At 36.6% G+C, this 21,450-nt stretch overlaps 1 protein-coding gene across 5 annotated transcripts in view; it reads right to left on the bottom strand.

Moving 5' to 3' along the window:
- LOC135168165 (optomotor-blind protein) overlaps window positions 1-21,450 on the bottom strand; it is a 78,942-nt gene that overhangs the window by 50,632 nt on the left and 6,860 nt on the right. For all 5 annotated transcript variants that reach the window (XM_064132104.1, XM_064132103.1, XM_064132101.1 and 2 more), the window contains exon 2: window positions 18,292-18,619. In XM_064132104.1, coding sequence (XP_063988174.1) covers window positions 18,292-18,619 — 328 coding nt within the window. The remainder of the gene's footprint in view (window positions 1-18,291; window positions 18,620-21,450) is intronic.

Genomic DNA, 21,450 nt, shown 5'->3' with positions numbered 1-21,450 from the left:
CTTGAAATAAGCCCGAAATTTAAATAATTCAGTCTGATTCGCTCAACTTGAATCCAACTGAGAATTAATGAGAGTCAACTCCACTTGGATTAAATCACTACTTTTTTCCTGAGTGTACTTTAAGAACCCAATAGGTTACTTGCATGATTCAATTGGAGGGGTAATTCAAAAAAAAAAACGCCTTTACGATAAGAACCATGGCGAATCCGAAGAAATGCAAACCGGCAAATCCGCTCGACCCCTACAGCTTTAGTCACTAAAACAAAGTCAAATTGAAAAAATGTCTGGTCAAAAAAATGATTTTCCAACTAACTATGATGATTTGTTTGTGGCCGGTGTAACATAGGAGGGGCTCATTTTCACGATACAGCACCTCATCGTTCGTTCTCTCTCCTTCTCTCTCTCTCTATCACCACAACATGATAGCTCGGGCATCGGAGATGAGTGGTTTCATCCCGAGGGTTATAGGAGATTAAATCCATGAAACCTAGGGCTAATTGGGTGTTATGGCTCTATCGAAGTTAACAAGGATTCTTGGGGGGGCCGGAAATTTTTAGGAGGGTTTTTGAATTATAGGGGATTGAGCAGCTAAAGTGAGAAATTAACTTGCAGCCTCCAAACTTCTGGAGTCCCTTCTTTCTTTTTCTGTTTTTTTTTATTCTTCTTTATGAATTTCGTGATGAGAGATTGTAACTACATTGGAGTTTCTAGAACTATCAATAATACTTTTGAAATATGATGAGCATTTGATGTTCGTTTTTGACAGGAGATAAAAATTTGGCAAGTGAATTTATACGTTGAATTTGCATTTTTATTAAACCCAAATATTTCATCGAAATAATTTAGATTTTTCGAAAAAATCTGGTGCCATCAGGTGAAAAGAGGCATAAAATGTCGGTATCGATAATTTAATGAGAAATTTTCCGATTTTGGCTTTAATAGCAGTGAATGATAATTATTTCTATAACTCGTATAAGATTTTCCGTAGAATGTATCTCACCGTGTGAAATTTTTCATTCAGTGAATTATGCAAAAAGGAAAGAGAAGAAGACTCATTGAAATTAATGAAAAATTGCATACATTTGAATGTTTAACAACCCCCTACCCCACCTAACTTTATATACCACGACAATAAACAACGGTTTGTAAGCAAGCGTCCCATCAGAGATCACAATCATTTTCTGTGCCGTCGTGCAAAAGTACATCGATAAATCGATGGGGGAATTGTTATTTACGATGCGTCATTAGGCCACTGCAAGCAAAACAAGAAGTCTAAAGCTGAGAAAAACGTCGAGTGAGAGATAGAAGTGTGTCTTACAGAATAAAGAATCGCAACGCGAAACCCGGTAGCATCAAAAGACTCAATTTATTTTATCGCTCGAAACGTTTCAGCGATTCGTTTTATCCTCGTGTCCTCGTTTATTCTAGGGAGTTTATTGTTGTTGAATTTTTCAACGATGAAAATTTTCAATATCAAAGTACATTACTGCCTAGCAGGCTTTTTGCCCTTTTCAAAAGTTTATTTCTTATTCGGATGTGTAAGAAACATTTATAGCGCGACACGTTTTACAATTGCATCAAAAATTCCAAGAAATATATTCATGAAATAAGCGAGTAAAGAGGAGAAGAATGAGAATAAAAAATATAAGCCGGCGTGGTCTTTTTGACTGTTGTCGAACAAATCGGTACAAACGATCGTCGTAAAGCAGTTAAGACCGAGTTTATATGTGGCTTCTCCTCTCGCGGCAACACACGAGGTTCTCCCAACAGCAGCCCCCAAAGGCAGATGAACAGCAACGATAGGGAAACCGATAGTCCCAGAGGTTTTTCTCCTCCTCCTCCTCCTCCTCCTCCTCCTCCTTGTGCCTCACTTCTCTAACTTGACCAGAATGGACCCCCGCAGTGTCTACGCGAAATTTCCGAGTCACGTTCACCAGTAATATTCTTCATTTTTTTAGGAGTGCCCAACTGTCCTTGAAGTTGAAGTGCTGCTGGAGACGATTTAATCTGTACAAGTCCAAGACATCGTCGGTCAATGTCGGTCAGTGTGAAAAGGGGCGAGGAAAACCGTTCGAGGTTAACCTTCAGCCGAGTCAAAGCTCTATCTGTAATATGTACTCGATGACACATTGACTATGTCACTGTGGGTCTTCTTCAATCATCGAAGTGGGCTTGATTGAAGGTGCTATTTCGTAACCACAAAATCCCCAATAGAATATATCCTTTCATTTATAATATTCTCAGTTACAAATTATTTTAATGAGCTTTAAGTATTATATCTAGAGAACTTGGATTTTCAACATAGAAATTTCTAGTAAAATCTAAGCCGAAATTTAACCGAGCCTGTTATTGTTAATAATTTATTCAGAACAACTAGTAGACGAAAGTCCATGAATTAAATGTTTACTCTTGAGCTAACTAGCAATCATAAAACAATATCGCAATGAAGACTAATGTCTTTTCGAGCGGTAGGAATTCACTTTTCTTCACCACTTAGATTTATTAGAACATAATTTTTATAGTTTTCTTAAAGGTCGTTATTACTTAGTACGATGGTATTATAATATACAAATATAAAAATTTAATTAGTTTTTTATGATTCACCATTATATTGAATGTTACTTTTATTATGCATGTCAAATGAATTGAATAAAATTGTAATAAATCTCTTAAGAGAGATAGACATCATATTTTTCTGCACATGAGGAATCAGATCGTCGAATATAGATAAAAATAATTGATCGTACTTTGGTTTAATATAACTTTGTGAATATATTTTGGAAATTTATTGCCAAATCATCTACCCTACGCGACACAAATGACACTCAATAGCACTGGGAAATTTAAAACAAAAATATGAACACGGTTTGTTCAATTTATCTTGTACAATGGTTATATTGACAAAGCAGAGCCTGTTTTTCTGGAGAGTATAGAATGTCATTTTCAAAAATATAGATGAAATATTCAGAACCATTGAAACTTTTAACCGTCTCATAACATAATTGGTCAAGTTTCTAAAATTTATCTCAATACTGGTAATGAATGTTTACGGCAGTATTCAGCATGAACTACCGAATACCAAATAGTTCTCAACAATCCAGCACAAACAGATGCCTCGAGCATTACAGAACCACTTATCCCTAATGTCTTTAAAATTATAAGATCCATAAAGATTTTCTGGATCCCCCGAAAAAACGTACCTAAAGTGACACTCACAGTCCCTTCACCCCCGTTTCAGCGCGCTTTCCTTTCACTAACAAGAAGTCATTAGCTAACATTTAATAACCCGCAATAAATAGCTTAAAGCAGTATTATCTAAAAGATTGTCATCTAGCAGTTTAGACATTTATCATCCATTTGTATGAAAAAATTAACAAGTTTTAGGCAAGCGAATCGGGATAAACGCACTCCAACATGGAGAATATTTTACTAAATTTCTTAAAGGTCTATATTTTCTGTTTTTCGCGGTTGCTCTAATTTAATTATAGTTTTCCCTTTAATGCACAATTTCTATTATACACTTATACTTTCTCACATTAACTATCCACATTTTCATATTCCGACCTCTCATTTCCTTCCGCTCAAACATCCTTGACTTTCTTCTTTTTTGTCTCCACTTCTTTGAATATTCCAAGTTTACTTATCTCGTCTCGCTCTTGCATTTTTGGCGTTATTTTTTTTCTCAAGTGTCTGTTGGTGTCTGATCTTCTACCTCAGGCTCAAGCCGGTCTACCGTGAAGTGCTCTGCTTCCAAAGCTCTCCTTTATAGAATTTTCATTAGCCGCCATCGCCACCTGCCAAATTATTACCTCTTTCCCAATATATCTCTAGTTTTTTACAACTACAGATAACGATAAATGTTAAAACTACGTCATTTCTAATCTAAATTCCTGAAGTAAATATAATAAAAAATTTCCGGAAGCAATGCATCTGCCTGAATGAATGAATTTTTCATTTTTTCCCATCCAGCCGTCCTCTACTCAAGTTCTACGAATGACGGTTGAAATCTAAAAAATGTAAACGTCTTATATTGTATGTTGAACATGAAACCCTAACATTTTTGCCTTCATCAAACCTATCAGGTTATGGATATTTTTATTCAGAACTTTTGAAGACTCCAATCATTATGTGTTTATGGTGATGTTTGCAATCAGTATGAAGCTGTATTGTCAGCTCAGGTGATAACGTAGTTCTATATATACAAGAGAGAAAAAATTGTCATATGCCTCTATGCAGAAATAATGACCTTGATTGTTAATAAATAAATTTCACACGAACGTCATTATATATTTTTCTTAAATGGATTTTTTTTCTTTTTCGTTATTTTTTCATATGAGAAATTTCCTCGTGATGCCTTATCATGGTTAATTTTTAATGAAAACTGGAGTTAAAATTGTACCATCCATAAAGTTATATTCATTAAAATATAAAGAAATTTGAATACAACATGCTTATATATTCAAAATTATTCATTGTCCCGGCACGTGGAAGAATTATCATCGTTAACCCCAGAATAGGCAACCCCTACAATTTTACAGTGTAGCCCATCGATTTTCTGATGTGTCAATAAAAGGAGGGCAGCCCTCCGTAATGAAAAAAAAATCTCAACAAGCGTAGTGATGATTTCAGTTCGGACTTGGAAAATCAATAAAATAACCATAAATTTGAATTGTACCGAGGGTAAAAATGATTAAGAAACTGGCAATAAAACTGAGATGGAAATCTTAAAATTCGCCGGAATTGTCAATTATAACTATTATCTAAAAGAAAAACAAATGCCGAAAAATTTTCGTTTTCTTCGAATCATGGAGCAATGGTACAAAACATCTAAAAATATTTATTACCTGTTCGCTTAACAAAGACTTAAAATTCAAAAAAGAATTTGCAATAACAACAATGAATTAGTGTTTTCAAATGTCCTTCCATCTACTAATTTCGTTCTATTTAACCTAAAATATTGCACCATTGAGGACAAATGTCGAAGAAAATTATGCTTAAAATCATGAAAATATATGGTTGATTCTTCAGTTGATAAAACATTTAGGGATTTCCCATGAAAAATTCTGACAGAAATATTTAACAGTCTAATAAGAATGGCTAAAGAGTTTCTATAACCATATGCTCTCACTCATACTCGTTGAATGGCGTTGAAAACACACATTCACCAAACACTCCTCCCAGAACCTAAAAGGACCTGAGTGAGCCTCACGAGTCCCAAAGAAACGGTGTAAACCGCGGGAGATAAGGCAACAGTAGAACTTCCATTGGCGCCACTCGTTATTTATCCCTCGAAACCGAAACAGGATAAAAACCAACGAAAAATAAGGGTAAGGAGGAAGGGGTGTCTGACGGGTCTCGCCGCCCACTAAATTATTATTTGTTCTTGGTGAGCCATAAACGCCTGAATTATACCGTGGCTACCTCGAGAGTTGCCTTCGGGGGTTCCGTGTCCCTCTTCCCCATTTATTTCTTTTTTTACTTTTTTCTGTTGCCCCATGATCCCCACGCTGGAGCGTGACAAATGAATAGTCAAAAGGGGAAATTAGTCTCGGTCAAAAGTGTCCTCAGAGCGGAAAACTAAAAACGAAAAAATTGTCCAATTTTCACTTTAAAAAAGTCCACACTCTTTTTCAATTATTTCTATACAAGTTATTACATTATGAATTCATTTTAATCTGAATGTTGCAATGCAATAATTGAACATTAAAACAGCGCAAGACGTCCTTCTCAATTGATGAATTGTTATTTTTTCCAGTACTCGTCCTAGAATTTTTCTAGAAAATGTCTGTCGGGAGACAAGAACTGATTGTGATATCTGGATCATTGAGAAGAAAATCTTTCTCACCTTGTATCCTAAAAGCAAATCTATTTTTGGATGAACAAAAGTAGAGGACATAGAGGGCTAACGAAGATGAAGGAAAGGCGCGCAAATAGAAAAGAGAGAACGACGAGCGGAAATAAGTGCACAGACTGAATGAACAACCCCACGACTGAATGTCTCATTGAGATAGCCAAAGAGCCCACTCTCTTTCACTGCCCTCCCTGCTTCGACATATGCATATACGTCTTTCTGACGTGTCTCTCCACTCATACATAGACAAGTTCCGTGTTTTTCAGGTTTTTTCCGCATTTTCAGGTTTTTTTTCCTAGACTTTCCCTTCCCGTGCGTTTTGCTGATGCATAAGACGAGCTAGGGTCTAGAGGCTTTTGGGGTGAATGCCAATGGACGAGGGAGGGAAAGGGAGAGAAGCAGAGAAAGATCAGTGCTGGTGTGATGATGGAGAGGGGTTGATGCCAGCGATCTCGTAAGGGAAAGGGGGTTGGAGGGGAGAAAAACGGAAAGGCGGAACAGCGGTGCGAGGGGAAGGAGGAGGAGGAGTGGCAGGAGCCTTGTAACAGCTTTCTATTTGCATACTACCCCCTTTTCAGCCTCGCCCTTCGACACCAATGGTATTTGCATTGAGAAATTGGCCGCCAACTACGCCAGCGGCGCTAGAGTGAAATTTATCCCCCTCTCCCCAACTGCTACTTCACTTTGACCTCTCACCACCGAAAATTTTGATGAATTTTTGATGAATAAAAATGTCATATTGAAGTAAAACTAGTTTTTAGCGAAATAGTTTTTGTGAGAATGTTTAAAGATTGCAATATTGAATTCGAATGGTGTGGATAAGCCCAAAACAATGATATTTTGGGGATTATTACAAGAAAGCACCTATCAAACTGATATCGGCCTGAATAAAGTCAAAGAATGGAGTTGAATATAGAATCGAGATATTATTCTGATTCCCTTGACGCCGACATTTTCTCGAGTATTTTCCCTCAGGCGGTCAGAGAAAGCAATTAAAAAATTCTATTCTCACTATTTCTTCAAATTGATTCTCATTTATCTTGATCTTTTTAAAATCATTCCCAGCTCATTTCAGTACGCAAGTCATCAATGCTAGTCATCGATTTTGCCAACTATCAAGCAATTTTGCAAGCTCATTTATTTATATATTTAAATATACTCCTGGTTGTTGAAGGTAGAGCATTGGCTCTTCAACCACCACGTCGATGTAAAAGTGAGGGAGTTGCACATGAGGCTCAAATGATTTCACATCGATGGATATATACATACAAACGTGAAGAAGGGTGCAGACGAAAGAAGGAGAGAGGCAATATATATAGAACCCTAGTCGCGTGCAGTATGCACCCTTTTGATTATCACACTCACACCCGTATGCTTCAATAGAGGCGCGTCATGTCTTCATCGCACTCATTTCACCGGCAATACGTGTTTCTCGTGTCTTCTCCATGTACACGTTGTTATTGTTTCAATTATTTATCTCTCATCAATCTCATACTCCTCCCCTCAGCAAATAGATATGTAATATATATTGAAACATTCACCTCCGAATAAAAATGATCAATTCTTACATTTCCAAAAAGTTGATGAGAAACCTTCTTGACCCAACGAATTATTCTAATAAGACATTTTCCTTACGAATAATGGAAAAATCTCAAAATATTAGGAGACTTACATAATGAGTTGGTGTTGGTCGGTACACGATAAAGAGTGAATAAATTCAACTGACCAGTCAAACGGTAGTCATTCGAATTATTCATCTCCAAGTGGAGATAGAAAAAAAGTCTTGGAAATTGAAAAAAATAAAAACTAAAAAAGGACCGATGAATTATGTGATTATATTCTAACTCTTTATAAATCGTATCGCTTGATATATGTGTCACCGCGTCCTCTCAGTCTCTCTCTTCTCAACTCGCCGCAAAACTGGCGCTAGGCATTAAAGCGACGTACGGAGATAGCCAACCCATGGTAAACGGTCATTATCTATTCACGCCACTAGCGTGCCAATATAAATGCTAAGTGGCGAACCGAGTGTATACCGTCAGCGTCAATTGGTCAACACTGTATAGTTGAACGAACAAGGGAAGATAAAAGACATTGTAGAGAAATATAGCGGGTCACACATTCGGCAAAAATGGATTATCAAGATTTTCACATTTCACGTCATTTTCCCAATGAAATTTTTTTTTGTAATAGATGCGACTATTTTGATGATCATAGCTATTAGCGGTATGTGCTGAACATATGAATCTATTATCACGATCATTGCAATTGCATGACGGACTTCCCTCATCAACACTGTAAGTTTTCCTTTTCCTTCTAATTTTTACCTCTTCGAATTTTATTCATCTTTTCATAAAAAAAGAGCATTTTCTCCCTCCCTCCCCCCCCCCACCTCCTGGTGGCTGTTGTGTAACCGAGAATAGTGCGATAAGTGGATAAAAAAGTAAGTAAGATGGAACAAATATCAAAGCCCTACCTCCCTCTTTCACATTGATATTCCAAATACCGCAAAATATAGTGGTCGATGTGGCCATGAGAATAATATTGATTTCGCACTCATTTATCAATCATTTCAACACATAATAATATAATATGCCTTTTTGATATGCAAAGTAGAGTATAGCTCTACTATATAATCTCCCAAAATTTAATAGGTCAGGATTTTTTTATTCAGTTAAAACTTTTATCCAAAATTCTCTCTTTTAATTTAAAAGCATTTTAATGGATATATGGGAGATTGCATGTTCGTTTTCTTAGTACATGAAAATCTTAAGTATTTACACATAAGGCGTGAAGTTCTGTCTCGCCTAGGTGATTCCTCTAAAGGCTTCCCAAACGCCACAATGCAGTGAACTCAACGGATAATGGCAAACCGTAAAAAAAAATAAGTGCATAAATTCAAATACATCCACGCAGGCATAAAGTGATGATATTATTCATACACCCAGCGTCATAACGTATATTTAATTACCCTAGTCGGTTCTGCCCGCAATAATAATTAGCACTACATTATCAGCGTCTCTTTCTGGCGGAGATGTAATATACACGTTTTTCACCGGTTCTTTGGCGTGACACATTAACGATAAGGAACCTCCGATAGGTGCCTACAACCGTCATGATACTGCACATGTAATATTATACATGTCCATTGGCATTATGCAGTAAGAGCTATTATAATAAATGGCCCTAGCTGGCCGACGAAAAGACAAACGTTTAACTTTACTGATAACCTTATCGACATAGGAGTAAAGTAAGAGAGGGTAAACTAGACAGAGTGGAAGAGGGACTTTGCAATAATTGGAAAATTTTCCGTGAAACGTGATCAGCAAATTGAGCTTATAACTACATTAACTCCTTCTATCTGCCGGTCAATTGTCCCTAGCAATTAATTAAGGAGAACAGACTGCACCGGGGCAGAGGGGGAAAATGAACAGGGGTGCAGTGGACAATAGGCCAAAATGGCAAAGTATGGAGTTTCCATACTATTTCGTCACCTCCACTTTAATCAATGATGTGGCTTAGGGTGAATATGTGTTAAATCGGTATTGAGGGGAGATGAGCATTCACAAAAATGATTAGCATTCTCCACTCAAAATAATCCAATTTCAACTTGAGATGTTTACAAGTATTGAATTGACCCTTTAGCAAATCCTATATCACGACTTTCGAAATCTTACATTAAGATCTTTTGGGACCATCACGAGAACTCTTCAAAATGTCTAGACATGCTTGAATTATTTGATTTATCTGCAGGGATATTATTGAAAATTCTCATTTTATTCGAAGATAAATTCAATGGATATTTTGGTCTCCAGTTGTCAATGATAAAATAGTTCATGGTGATGGAAGGGGAAGGGGATAAAACTCATTTGGTGGGTGGTCGTTGCTTGCATTTCCCATGCAACTTTCTACAGTATTTGATTGAAAGTATCGTAAAGGAAAACTACTGCAAGGCTCCGTACTAGAACCGGAGGGCATCGACCATACAAATTAAATAAGAAGAGACACGCTGACGACCAATGCCCTCAAAAATGAAGAATTGCATGGACAAGGGAAGATCGGTGTCGCTCCAATAGTCGTGAACGATAGTATAACCTTTGCTCAGTTTTTTTCACTTTCTATCCCCTTGAGAAATTTTTTTTCTCAATGAATTAGATAAAGTTAGATGAATATACACGTCCGTGTTAATATCTCACTCAGTACAGCCCAATATCAAGGTTTAATGAGGTAGCGCCTTGAAGAATAAAGTACATCAGTTTCTCTTAATTTATTATACTTGGTCAAATTTATGCCATTATTTCGTTTGATTTTTTTTTTCATTCTATTTAATATACTAGAAGAAATGATAACACCCTGAATTAAAGGAATTAACCTTCAATAATTTCGTAATTTGTTGGAGAAAAAAGAGGGAGGTGTTTAAAGTGACGTTAAATATTAAAAGAAGCGCGAAAACGTACGCTTGAAATTCCCATTGCGTGTCAGAATGAAACCGATGCGCTGATGTGCTATCTTGTATAATCGCGTGTGTTACCAAAGCTGGAGTCTTTTGTAGCCTTGAATGAAAGAATACCACCACAGAGTGCCCCGTGTATAGGTTGAGGTAACGAGTCGAGTAAAATGTACAACTGGAGAAATACAATTTTCACCATTTTCATTTACACTCTCTGGATATAAAAGGTGTAAATGAAAATTGTAGTAATGTCTGACTGAAGTCGTTATAGGTGAAAAAACAATACATATATATGTATATATCTATATATTCATGGATAAATTATTGTTGAATCCAACAAATAGGAGAGAAGTGGCTTGAAAATACGAATGAATGGCCATGATGAAAATGTCGCTGATGATAAACACCTCAACCGTTGAAGTCATAATAGCGACGTGATGATGATTATCATTCTTGGAGAAGGCAAAAAAGGATGGAGAAAAGAAGGCACCTACCCCCACAATGCAACGTCGCAATAGAGCCCTTATATACGTCCACGCGTGCATGAATACTTAACCACAATCCCAGTAACCTTCCCAAGTTTGCCTCGGTGTTGACCTCCGTCACACACGCACGCTCGTCTTCCGTCTCTCCCCCATCCCCATTTTTTTCTTTCGAATACTTCACGTCCACTTCACCAACACCCCCGGCAGCGGCATCATCGCGCCAGGAAACGTCGATACATGGGAGAAAAGAGGGGAGAAAAAAAAAGATGTGGACGGGATGGGAGAGGGAGAAGGGTAGAAAGAAAGAGTAAAAGCATGAGGGAGGGAGAGAGAGAGAGAGAGAGAGAGAGAGAAGCGTGGGACACAGCGCTACACTTCCTCACTCGGTACAAACGCGATTTTCAAGCTCACACGCGCGTGTAGCACAGGGATAGCCCCACTACGGCTAATTACCGCGCTGGGACCCCCCAAAGGGTCGCCATCCCCTTATACGACATACACAATATTTTTCAGGTTTCCCAGTACTTGTGTGACATAGCAGAAAGCTTATAACACCACGGGAATTAACAAAAATTTTCACATTCGTTTTCTCTTCATGAAAACAGCAATGATTTTAACTTTTTACTTTTCTGGGGAACAGAAAGACGAACACTACTCGGGTGTTAATTATTCATTTTCTCAACTAATTATATTATGATATCTCAAGAAAGATTAATTCGCCCGCTTTCAAGATATTGCTTTTTATTTAAAATTGTTACGTGCATACGATTGGGAAAATTCGTAAATTCTCACACACGTTAGCATAAATAGTAAGAAAGCGTGAGGGTTTATACTGAAGTGTGTGGCGTGGCAATTTCCGTGAAACACCTCATGTTGTATTCGCTAAATATGATAACATTTGAACAGAGGATATATATTAGTTTTTTCTCAATGTAATCATTAATAATAACTGGCTTGGCAAAAAAGAGGATAAAAATCATAAGAATAAACATGAACAGATCGAAAGATTCAAGATTCTTCAATTCGACTTGGTCATTTTTTTAATAAATATTCAGGAATCTCAGCAAGATTATGTTTTTTTCTCACAACCTTTTTATGAACAGCATTGATGACTACAAAAAAGTGGTAATGAAAATCTTACTATTTGTCTTAGATAAGCTAAGGTGGTTTAAACAACTTGATCAGTTCACTAGTAAATTCAAATATAATAAAAGTAAGGCAAATCAAAGCCCCAACATAAAATAGTGTGACGGGTTTTTGTTTTTGATGCTTTCCTTTTTAATAAAGGTGTATAACCAGTAAGGGATAATAACAACATCTGTACTCGTTAGTGTTCGAGTGGAGAGAGACAGAGAGAGAGAGAGAGAGAGAGAGAGAGAGAGAGAGAGAGAGAGGGATGTCGCGAAGGACAGCACCGGTATGACACCTGGTGTGATTGACCGTGACGCCTTATTTGGAAATTGTAGAAAATATTTGATGACGTGAGGCGGTATAAATAGTGATATCATTATAGTTTAATCAACAATATAATGTATTTTACCTTCAAGTTTTCGATGGCATGTGGTGTAAAAGACATACATAACGACGTGATAATCCCAAACTGTTGAATCGCGATGTAAATCTCAAAACGGTAGGCGGTTTTCAATCCACTCTTCCGACTTGACAGAGGCGACGAGAGATTAACGAGGCCCGTGAGGACAAGTTTTGTTAAAGCGATTATACACAGCCCACGCGCCCCTATCGTTCCTCCAAACGTCTCGTACTATACATCTTCCCGTTTTACTAACCATCTCCTCCGGCTTCACGGTTTGTTTGCCATAGGCCTCCACCACTCCACCCCCTTGTCCTGCGCGTTTAAACCAGAGAGTGTCTGTTTGATTTGAAAATCAGTGGAGATTAAGCCGCTTTCCATCTTTATGGTCTCGCGTGCCGCAAAGTGGATATCTCTGACTTCTCACATCTTGACATTAAAGTGAGAGAAGGAAAATACAACTATAGGAAGAAATCATCTTTCGAAAGATAGGATTTTTCAAAAATTATTGCTCTTCAGGCAAACCAAGTAATTCATATAAACATATTGCACTAAATCGTTATTGAACAATACACGTCATCAACAGTAAATCATCCAGACCTCCTCAGTCGAAATTACAAGTTCAATAAATTAGACAAACTTATATAACTTGGATGAAAGAGTACTGCTGTCACTTTCTTGCCAAAAGAATTGAAATTTCATCGCCAAAATATATTAACGAAACATTCTGAATATTACCATGGACAATACAATACAATGACTTTTCAACAAGTTTATCTATATCTTGAGCAATGTAATATGTCTCCAGTGTGTGGTAATTATGACTATGTAGTGAAGGAAAAAAGGTAGGGAATTTAAACTCTCAAGTGCGCGGGCTATTCTAAGTCTCAACTGTCTCTTCGACCAAGCGGTAGATGGCAAACATGTGTGTAAGGTCTTCACAGTACAGAGACCCCGGCTCACGAGACAAGCTGGCGGCTCCATATACATACATACATGGACCCCGTACTTAAGAGGTTGCTAGATGTCTCCAATGAAAGTTTTGAAAAAGTGAAATAACACTACATATATACACTGTCTAGAAAACTCAACGTCTATCCGAAATTTCACATCTTTTTTAGTCACTATAATCCAAAACATTGGAAACTCTAATTTCAAAGATTACATAGCTTCCATTCGGAACCAATAATTGAGACAGATAATGAAATTGAAATAGAAAGGTAGTGAAATTATCACGTGGGATCATAAAACTATAATTACTGCGTTCTTGTTTGGATGAAATTTCTGTGACGCGTTCCGAGAAACACTCTACAAGGGTAATAAAATCACTATCAGAAAGAATTTTATCAAACAGATAAATTTCTCCAACTTTCTTTTGTTTTTATAACACTGGTTATGAAATTAAGCGATTGCGGCGGAGTATTTTGAGAATTGAAATTTAATTGAGCTTCTAATGCGAAAATTATCATTCTTTTCAATAAAGTTTTATTTTAGGTTTATTGGTATTAATGAAGTTTTCTACTTTGAACAAATGACATATATTCTGTTTTCATTAAAAAAAAAATCAAGAAGTACTTTCCATTTATGGAAATATGAAAAAATAAAAGTAAACGTAAAAAGTGCATTGCGAAGTGTCGTAAAATTCCATTAAAAGTGAATCGGAACAAAAAGTATATGAATCACCAAGTAAGTTTCCGCAATCTATTCTCCTATACAATGTTTAACCAATTTTACAGAAATGTATTGAACGATTAAAGGTTTCCAATTGCATATGGATAATTATTTGAATAAATTGGGTAAATATTATCCTTTTCAAAAAAATAACGCGGTCTATTGGACAGCGAGAGTGATAATTACGGATTAGTTGGAATTATTCTCCAATTTTCATTGAATATTTCTCATCGCACAACCTAACAAAAATAATGTCTCCGGATTCAAGTAGAATTTTTCGTTTAATCAAGTTCTATACTTTGGTTGGTGATTTTTTTGCAGATTCCAGCGCCACTGTACGTGATTTTTTTCTGAATGGCCGGCCAATTTCGGGTGATCCAGCTGAGAGTTTTACCGAACGAAAAGGTGAAGAACGGGAGAGAACAAGACTGAAAGAAAGGGGAGGAAGCAATTTTGGGTCCTCAGGGGCTCCACTCCTCTTCTCCACCATGAAACCTCACAAGCTTGTGTCGCTATGGTTAGTATTCGCATTTGCACACTGGCATAAACAAAAAAGAATGAAGAAAGAGCAGAAAAAAATCGCATGCAACGTGGTAGTACACACGTAGGACGATTGGGTACCAATACAGGTTTAGGGAGGGGGTACGGTGAGACGCGGGTATAATATCTCGTTTAGAAAGATTACAGGTTCGAAGAGGCTGCCAATGTATAAAACAAACATCGTTAACCGTGCCCTATACTTAAAGACCTCTCATTCTATCCTGCATTATTTACCCTTCAAATATGTGCATCTTCGAAGGTGAATTTTAGACCTCTCACTTTTCCATGGCTGACGCCATCTCCGGAGGTCTGCGATTTCATTCTACACATTTGTTATCCTTTTTTATTTACTCAACTTTTTTCTTCATCCCGGTGTTTCCTTCAATTAATATTAGGAATTAAGTATTGCCATTATTTGGGAGAAAAATTTAATATAGATAGTTGTAATGGTGATTCGATAGAATGTTCAATTTTTTAGTTGATTGAAATATTGCTCATAAGCATAGAGCAGAGGTAATTAGGGTCACAAGAACCCCTTTTCAACAATACTGACGCTCACTTCTTGAATTAATTACTTTTTCGAAAAATATCCAACAATTGAGGCCTTTAAATTTGTTCTTCGTAACAAAATTGGTAGACGAAGTAGCCGTCTTATGAATTCTTTGCATTTCAACTTTTCACTTTACCAAAAAAAACATTGAAGATTGATGCTGTTGTCACCACTACAACTCTAGTCCAAAGTCGATAATATTTTATCTCCAATATATTGAGACCTACCCATCATTTCTCCGAAGATAAAATACCATTGGGTATCGCAAGTATAATTTTGCCAAACCGTAATTATCATTGACTGGAACCCAAACTCCCAGCAATTGGCGCCCCCCCCCCCTCCTTCTCTTCTCTCTTTGTATCATACATATGTTATTGGTATAGTCGATGTTGATGTCAAGATGGTCAGAAGACGCGTCCAGACCGATTTATCGATGCAGATTGATTTAGAGCGCTGAAGCTTCGACCAGTGTTGCAAGATTACACCTCGCCCGCCGGCGCAAATTTTAGCCAAGGAAGACGTAACGTACTTGGATAGATGGTGATAACGAACTTAAGCATGTATTTACGAAAAATAAAGAATACAAACATTAGTCAAGGATTGATTGCTGTTTTTTTATCGCCTTTGCTTGATTAATATGCATTTTCATGATAAGTAATGATATTCATGTGATCATTTTAAGATAGACTAAAGAGAGATAAAAATAATAATTGAGAGTGAAAGTCTAACGTGACATCTATCACAAGGGGTTGTGAAATCCTCTTCGTCCTCAGACGCGGCCCAACTCTCACGCACCTGTCTGTCACCACATTAAACATGCAGAGGTGAACGTGCATGCTCACCCTTTTGTGCGATACCTTCCTTTTAACTACAATCTACCTCGTATTATACTGTCGTAGTAATTCTATAATTTTGGGAAAATTTTGTTCGTCCCGGGCTTATCACATTTAGAAATATCCTGAGGGACATGTGTTCTCATTTAAACTATATCTCATTAAATTTTCAAACTAATTATTTTACCGGTTCGTTATTGATTGGAATAAAACTGGCGAAAATCGAATTTAGAAAGAAAAAAAAAATTTGTGTAAAGAATAGCGTTTTAAGTTATTTGAAAGTAAGATGAGGTATTGGTCTATTAAAAAATGGATGAAATATTATGAGTCATCATTGATTTTACCAGGTATATACTAGACTTGAAGATATTTCGAATTTACCTCAGTGTACGAATAAAAAAAAAAACTAAATACAGTAATATTGAGTATTAGATATCTAGTATATTTTTAAAATCTACTGTACATATTGTATTTCTTAATATCATAAAATCTTTGATGTATCTAATGATTCTTCAAACTCCGTGATTATTCGTCTATTGTTTGACCATCGAGATTACTCTAGCATATCTGTCTTACAAGGCACAAACCTTGCAAGATCCAACACAAAATAAAGAAGCTTGACTACTTGATATTTTACTTGTCCTGTAAAGAGTTGATTAACAAACCAATAGGATTAGTTAATCGATTACTGGATTAATCTAAGTAAGAAAAGAGTCTTTAACTCATAATGAGTCACACACTTTAACCTGCCTCTTATGATGAGCGCACAACTGGCTTGTTATTTCATCTTAATCAAACGGGAAGAAAAAAGTCTTATTAGCTTGGAAATGTTAAGTACAGATCCTTTAACATTCTAAAGTCATAATATTTTATTTTTAATAGACTGTGAAGTACATTATAAGAGTTAAGCGTAGGACAAAAATTAGCATGCTTGAAGAACGTTGGATTTCCTCTTTTATTATGCTTATACACGAATGATCATAAGGGAAGAGTGATGAGAGAGACGGAAAAATGTACAAAAAAATGAAAAAAGGAAAGAAAATATGAGAGGAAAAGTTTTCAATCGGGCGTCGAAGAGCGCGCACGAGCACCTCCCAACGTCTTTGTAACCAACCGCAAAAGCAGGTCTTTACACCGCACGAAAGGGAAGAAGGTGTAGATCCATTCCTATCCCGTTTCCTGGTTTACTTGCATTCTTTTTTTTTTTTTTCATGTCTTTCGACTCCCCTTCCTCTATCTTTAACTCCAATCTGTAGTTACGCAGCTAAAATTTTTTTCCTCGAGTACAAATGCAGAAATGTATAAATATTCGGAGACAAAAGCCGGAGAAATCAGAAGCATAGGGGAGGAACCGAATTTCGATCGGCGATTGCTTAAGACTATGACCATTGAATTATTGATAGGCTTCGTGTGACAAAAATAAAGAATCCAACGATTATCCGGAGAAGTGTGAGTTTGCCAACGATTTCTTCAATAATAGAATTCGATAGGATATATTTAGAGTAAGTTAGAGGTTCTCCCTCTACCTCTATATTTTTTTTTATTGACAATGAACATACGAACAGTATGAGAGCCTAGATGTAAGAGAATATTTTTGTAGTTTTTATAGGAGAGGATACAGAGTCTTATTCAGGCAACTTTCTTTCACCCGATGTAAGCTCAAAAATGATAATTCAAAGTTCAGTCAGTATCAATAAATTACTGGGTAGTTTTACTTTTTATGATTATAGAAGGAGAAAAGTTTTTTGCTGACACCCACCCACATTGTAGAGAGTTTCAAGGTTTATGAAAAATCTGAATCGATTATTCCAATAGGCTCTTTGCAATATTATCTATGAAAGCACAAGCACATGAATTAAATTAGTCACTTAAAATATTTGCCAACTTCGTGAGTAAGACTCAGTCCTCATTGGTCAATAGAATCGCCATATGTTCATGTTCGACGCGGGAAATTCAAATCCGGCGCACGGAGCTCGCAATCGGTTTCGTGGATAGGCGGTGACCACAATCCACTTTGAAATTTTTGCTTAGGATATTGTAAAGTTAGCGAGATGAGACAATTCGGATAGGAATCTTATTTGTAATGAAGCTCAAGAGTTACAAACGTGTGATTACAACGAGTTGTCACTGGGCTCTGCTGATCGCCCTATCGTGTAGCAACAAAGAGGTCCTATAGTTTTTAGAAGAAAAAAATCTACCATTTGAATGACCACTTTCATTTAGCCTCACTCTCCATTAAGTCATATGATTTATTATTTATGTTTGCATTTCGAGAATTGAATGATTGGAGAACCTTAATGGTAAGCAAATAGTTACATCCAATCAACTATTCTAATAAATAGAATAAACGGAGTAGTGGTGAAATAAAAAAAAATCTTACCGGCCGCTTTTAGTGATGACCATTTCGGTTCCAAGTTTGTGGAATTTTTCCCAGAGCTCTTTACCCTCAAGGGTGACCTTGGGATCATCAACGACACCATCGTCCTCAGGGGGATGAGGTGGTACGAGATGATGGGGTGCAGCCAGTGGATGATGGGGTGCCAGAGGTAGTGGTGATGAGTGCATCATACCCGGAGGCAGTGGCAACCTCAGTGGCCTCATGGTTGGACCACCTGGCCCACCCTGATGGTGGTGATGTAGAGCTGCTGCTGCGGCTGCCAGGACGGCAGCGTTCGCTTCTTCAGGCGTGTGAGGACCGAGCCCGAGACCTAAAGAAACAAAATTGCAAGTCAAGGTAAATGAAGCTAATACACTGGAATTAACCCTCTAAACTACATTCAATGCTTTTATCGCTCTTTACGGACTTACAAAATCCAAAATCCATTGATAGAGACCATCCTGATAATGATATCTATGGAAGAGGGAGGCTGAATGTATCAGCTATTTTCTATATCTCTTTATGTTATAAAAATTGAAAGCGACTTCGGGCGGTGAAAATTGGATACGGCAAATAAATGGATTGTTTACATCTGCCTGAGCCCCATTGTAATGTAATCTTTAGAGTTATAAAAATTTTCTATTAATATAAATAAAGTAGTGGCATAACTACGATTTTAATCCACAAATACATTGAGGACGGTATTTCTATAGGTCAAATATGGGAATAATCTAAACGAATGCCCCTTGTATTTATGCAATTGCTCATTTTTTCTGTCGAAAAAGTGTAAAGAATCTTATATAAAGTGATTTATGTGGAATCGTACAACAATTTTTCACTCCTAATCAAAAGTGACGTTTCCTGTCACTGCAATGGAACTAAATTTAATGAATAGTCAGGAAATTTCATTTTCGCTTGTCAAAATCCACTCACTAACTCCGTGGTGGCTGAACCACGCGATTTGAATTCAGAAGCGAAGTGGTAAACCGAGATAAATCGTGTTATCTGTCAGTCGATGTTTTTCAGAATACTTGCGAATCTTAGAGAAATATTATTGTGGCTCTCGATTGGCTGTTGGTTGTATTGAAGAGTGGTCAATAGTCAAAGTTATTGAATACAATACTGGCTGAAATTATTCGGAATTTATCTTCAATGATTCATGTTGATCTGATTATAATAAATGTGATGATACAAGTCACCCGAGGAGAAAAAAAATCGATTGTTAATCACCATTTGAGTTTACGTACTAGATATAATTTTTACTAGCCTAATAATTTTTTTACTCGATGACAGAGCTTTGTCTTGGATCCCAATTAATGAAAGGCTTGGTTATGAGACCAATGTTATCTCTTTATTTTCAGAAAAAAATTAGTTCTTCCTGCATTTGAATCCATTAGCAAAAGTCAGTGGAAAATTCTCCTCTCATTTCTCTTACTGCTGTCAATATATTTATCTGTGAATTTCACAATTGATTACGCTTTCCAACCCAATAACTGAAGTAAATTTAGCAAGCAACTATCATCAGCCGTTCAACTAATATTTGGATTGCTAAGAATATTTAAAGAATACGATATTATTTGCAAGAGAATGGCCATTTTTAATGTTTGAAACTTTCTCATTATCATGAATTTGCGAAGATGCGGTGATTTATTATTGAAATATTAACAACTGTCATATATAAAAACAATGTCTCGCAGATTGTGTGAGTAAAGGCGACTGAGAGATGAATTACCTAAAAATATTAATATCTCAGTGAATCCATCGAAAAGGTCTCGCCCATGCGGCTTTTTTAAACGGATGATCAATCATCATGAAGGAAAACAAACGAAATGCGCTTGGCATGGACTATCTCGCTCTATTTGTTCTGCTCGTCCACTACGGTCAAATCGCTCTGTGTATAGACTCGCATCAACGGGTTCGTCATGCTTCGGGGAAAAGGCGCTCTTTCGTGTGAGTTAGTGACGCACTGCACAGTGCTAAATGTACATGAAATACGTACACGCGTGAACGGATATCACACGATGCCAGAGGCAGTCGTCCTGCGGACGGATGCCCAACCGCAGTAACACCGAAAAATTGAAACTCAATCAACACTCACACTCACTCTCTTCATCGCTCATGTCTTGCGGACATCGTGGTCTTGTAAGCATTGATTACTCCTCTTTTCAATTCTTCTCAACACCAAAAAACATCTGCTATCGTTTCTTTCCTTCTATTATCCTTTATTATAATTTTTATTTTTTTCCTTTCTTTTATTCATGCGCAATGACTAGTCACCATCACTTGTTATATGTCATCTCCAATGTGTGGCCGATGCAAATTAAGAGTAAGCGACGGTTATGTCACTGAGGTCGGATTTTTAAAGACCACACGCATTCTAACCCCTTTCCCATTGCAGTTTAAATTAACAATAATTAATGCCAGCCAAAAGCTTTTTCAATGGACTATTTTTATCATTTTTTTTCCTTTATTAATTCAAATTGAATGAAGTTACATTATACAAGTGATGAGTATAATGCCTTTTTAAATATTCAATGATCAATTAGAAAATCCACTGGGGAAAAAGTAGGTTTTTAATAAGAATATGATATAGCGGATAGCGTTTTGATGTTTCCAGCAAACGAAAATATATTTTTCATATATATTTTATTATTCCTACAAATAGCCTTTAATGGATTCCGATTACGATTATCAAAATGGGGAATTATTCAAAATCGTTTTACCTAAGTAAATTTCAAATTTGAAAAATCTAGAACATAATAAAACCTATCCGACAAGATCCATGTCTAGCTTAGTAATTATCGCGGCGAACGATTGTCATAAGTATCAATCTTTGGTTGAAATATATATACATTTTTGCCAGTGTCGATAGCAACTAGAGCGGTTTATAAAATCAATCAAAATTCTTGCAATCATTCATATTAATTGAGTTTTTTAAGCGATGAACTTACAAACCGCAGATTGCTCTCTAAGAAACATCAAGTCCGAACTTGTTGGTTACTTTTTTATTTACTATCAATTTATTATAATTTTTTATGAACTTGAAAAATTCAGAAGCACGCCGCCACTTTTAGATCACACTATCAGATTATGCTTGGTCATAGCTTAGATTGTATAGTAATTATCATTTGCATTTATTACGAATAAATCAATTAATTTTCA

The sequence above is a fragment of the Diachasmimorpha longicaudata genome, chromosome 12 (assembly GCF_034640455.1).
Source record: "Diachasmimorpha longicaudata isolate KC_UGA_2023 chromosome 12, iyDiaLong2, whole genome shotgun sequence".
Classification (NCBI taxonomy): domain Eukaryota; kingdom Metazoa; phylum Arthropoda; class Insecta; order Hymenoptera; family Braconidae; genus Diachasmimorpha; species Diachasmimorpha longicaudata.
The sequence above is the reverse complement of the archived record's forward strand: the minus strand, read 5'-3'. Positions and strand labels throughout refer to the sequence as shown.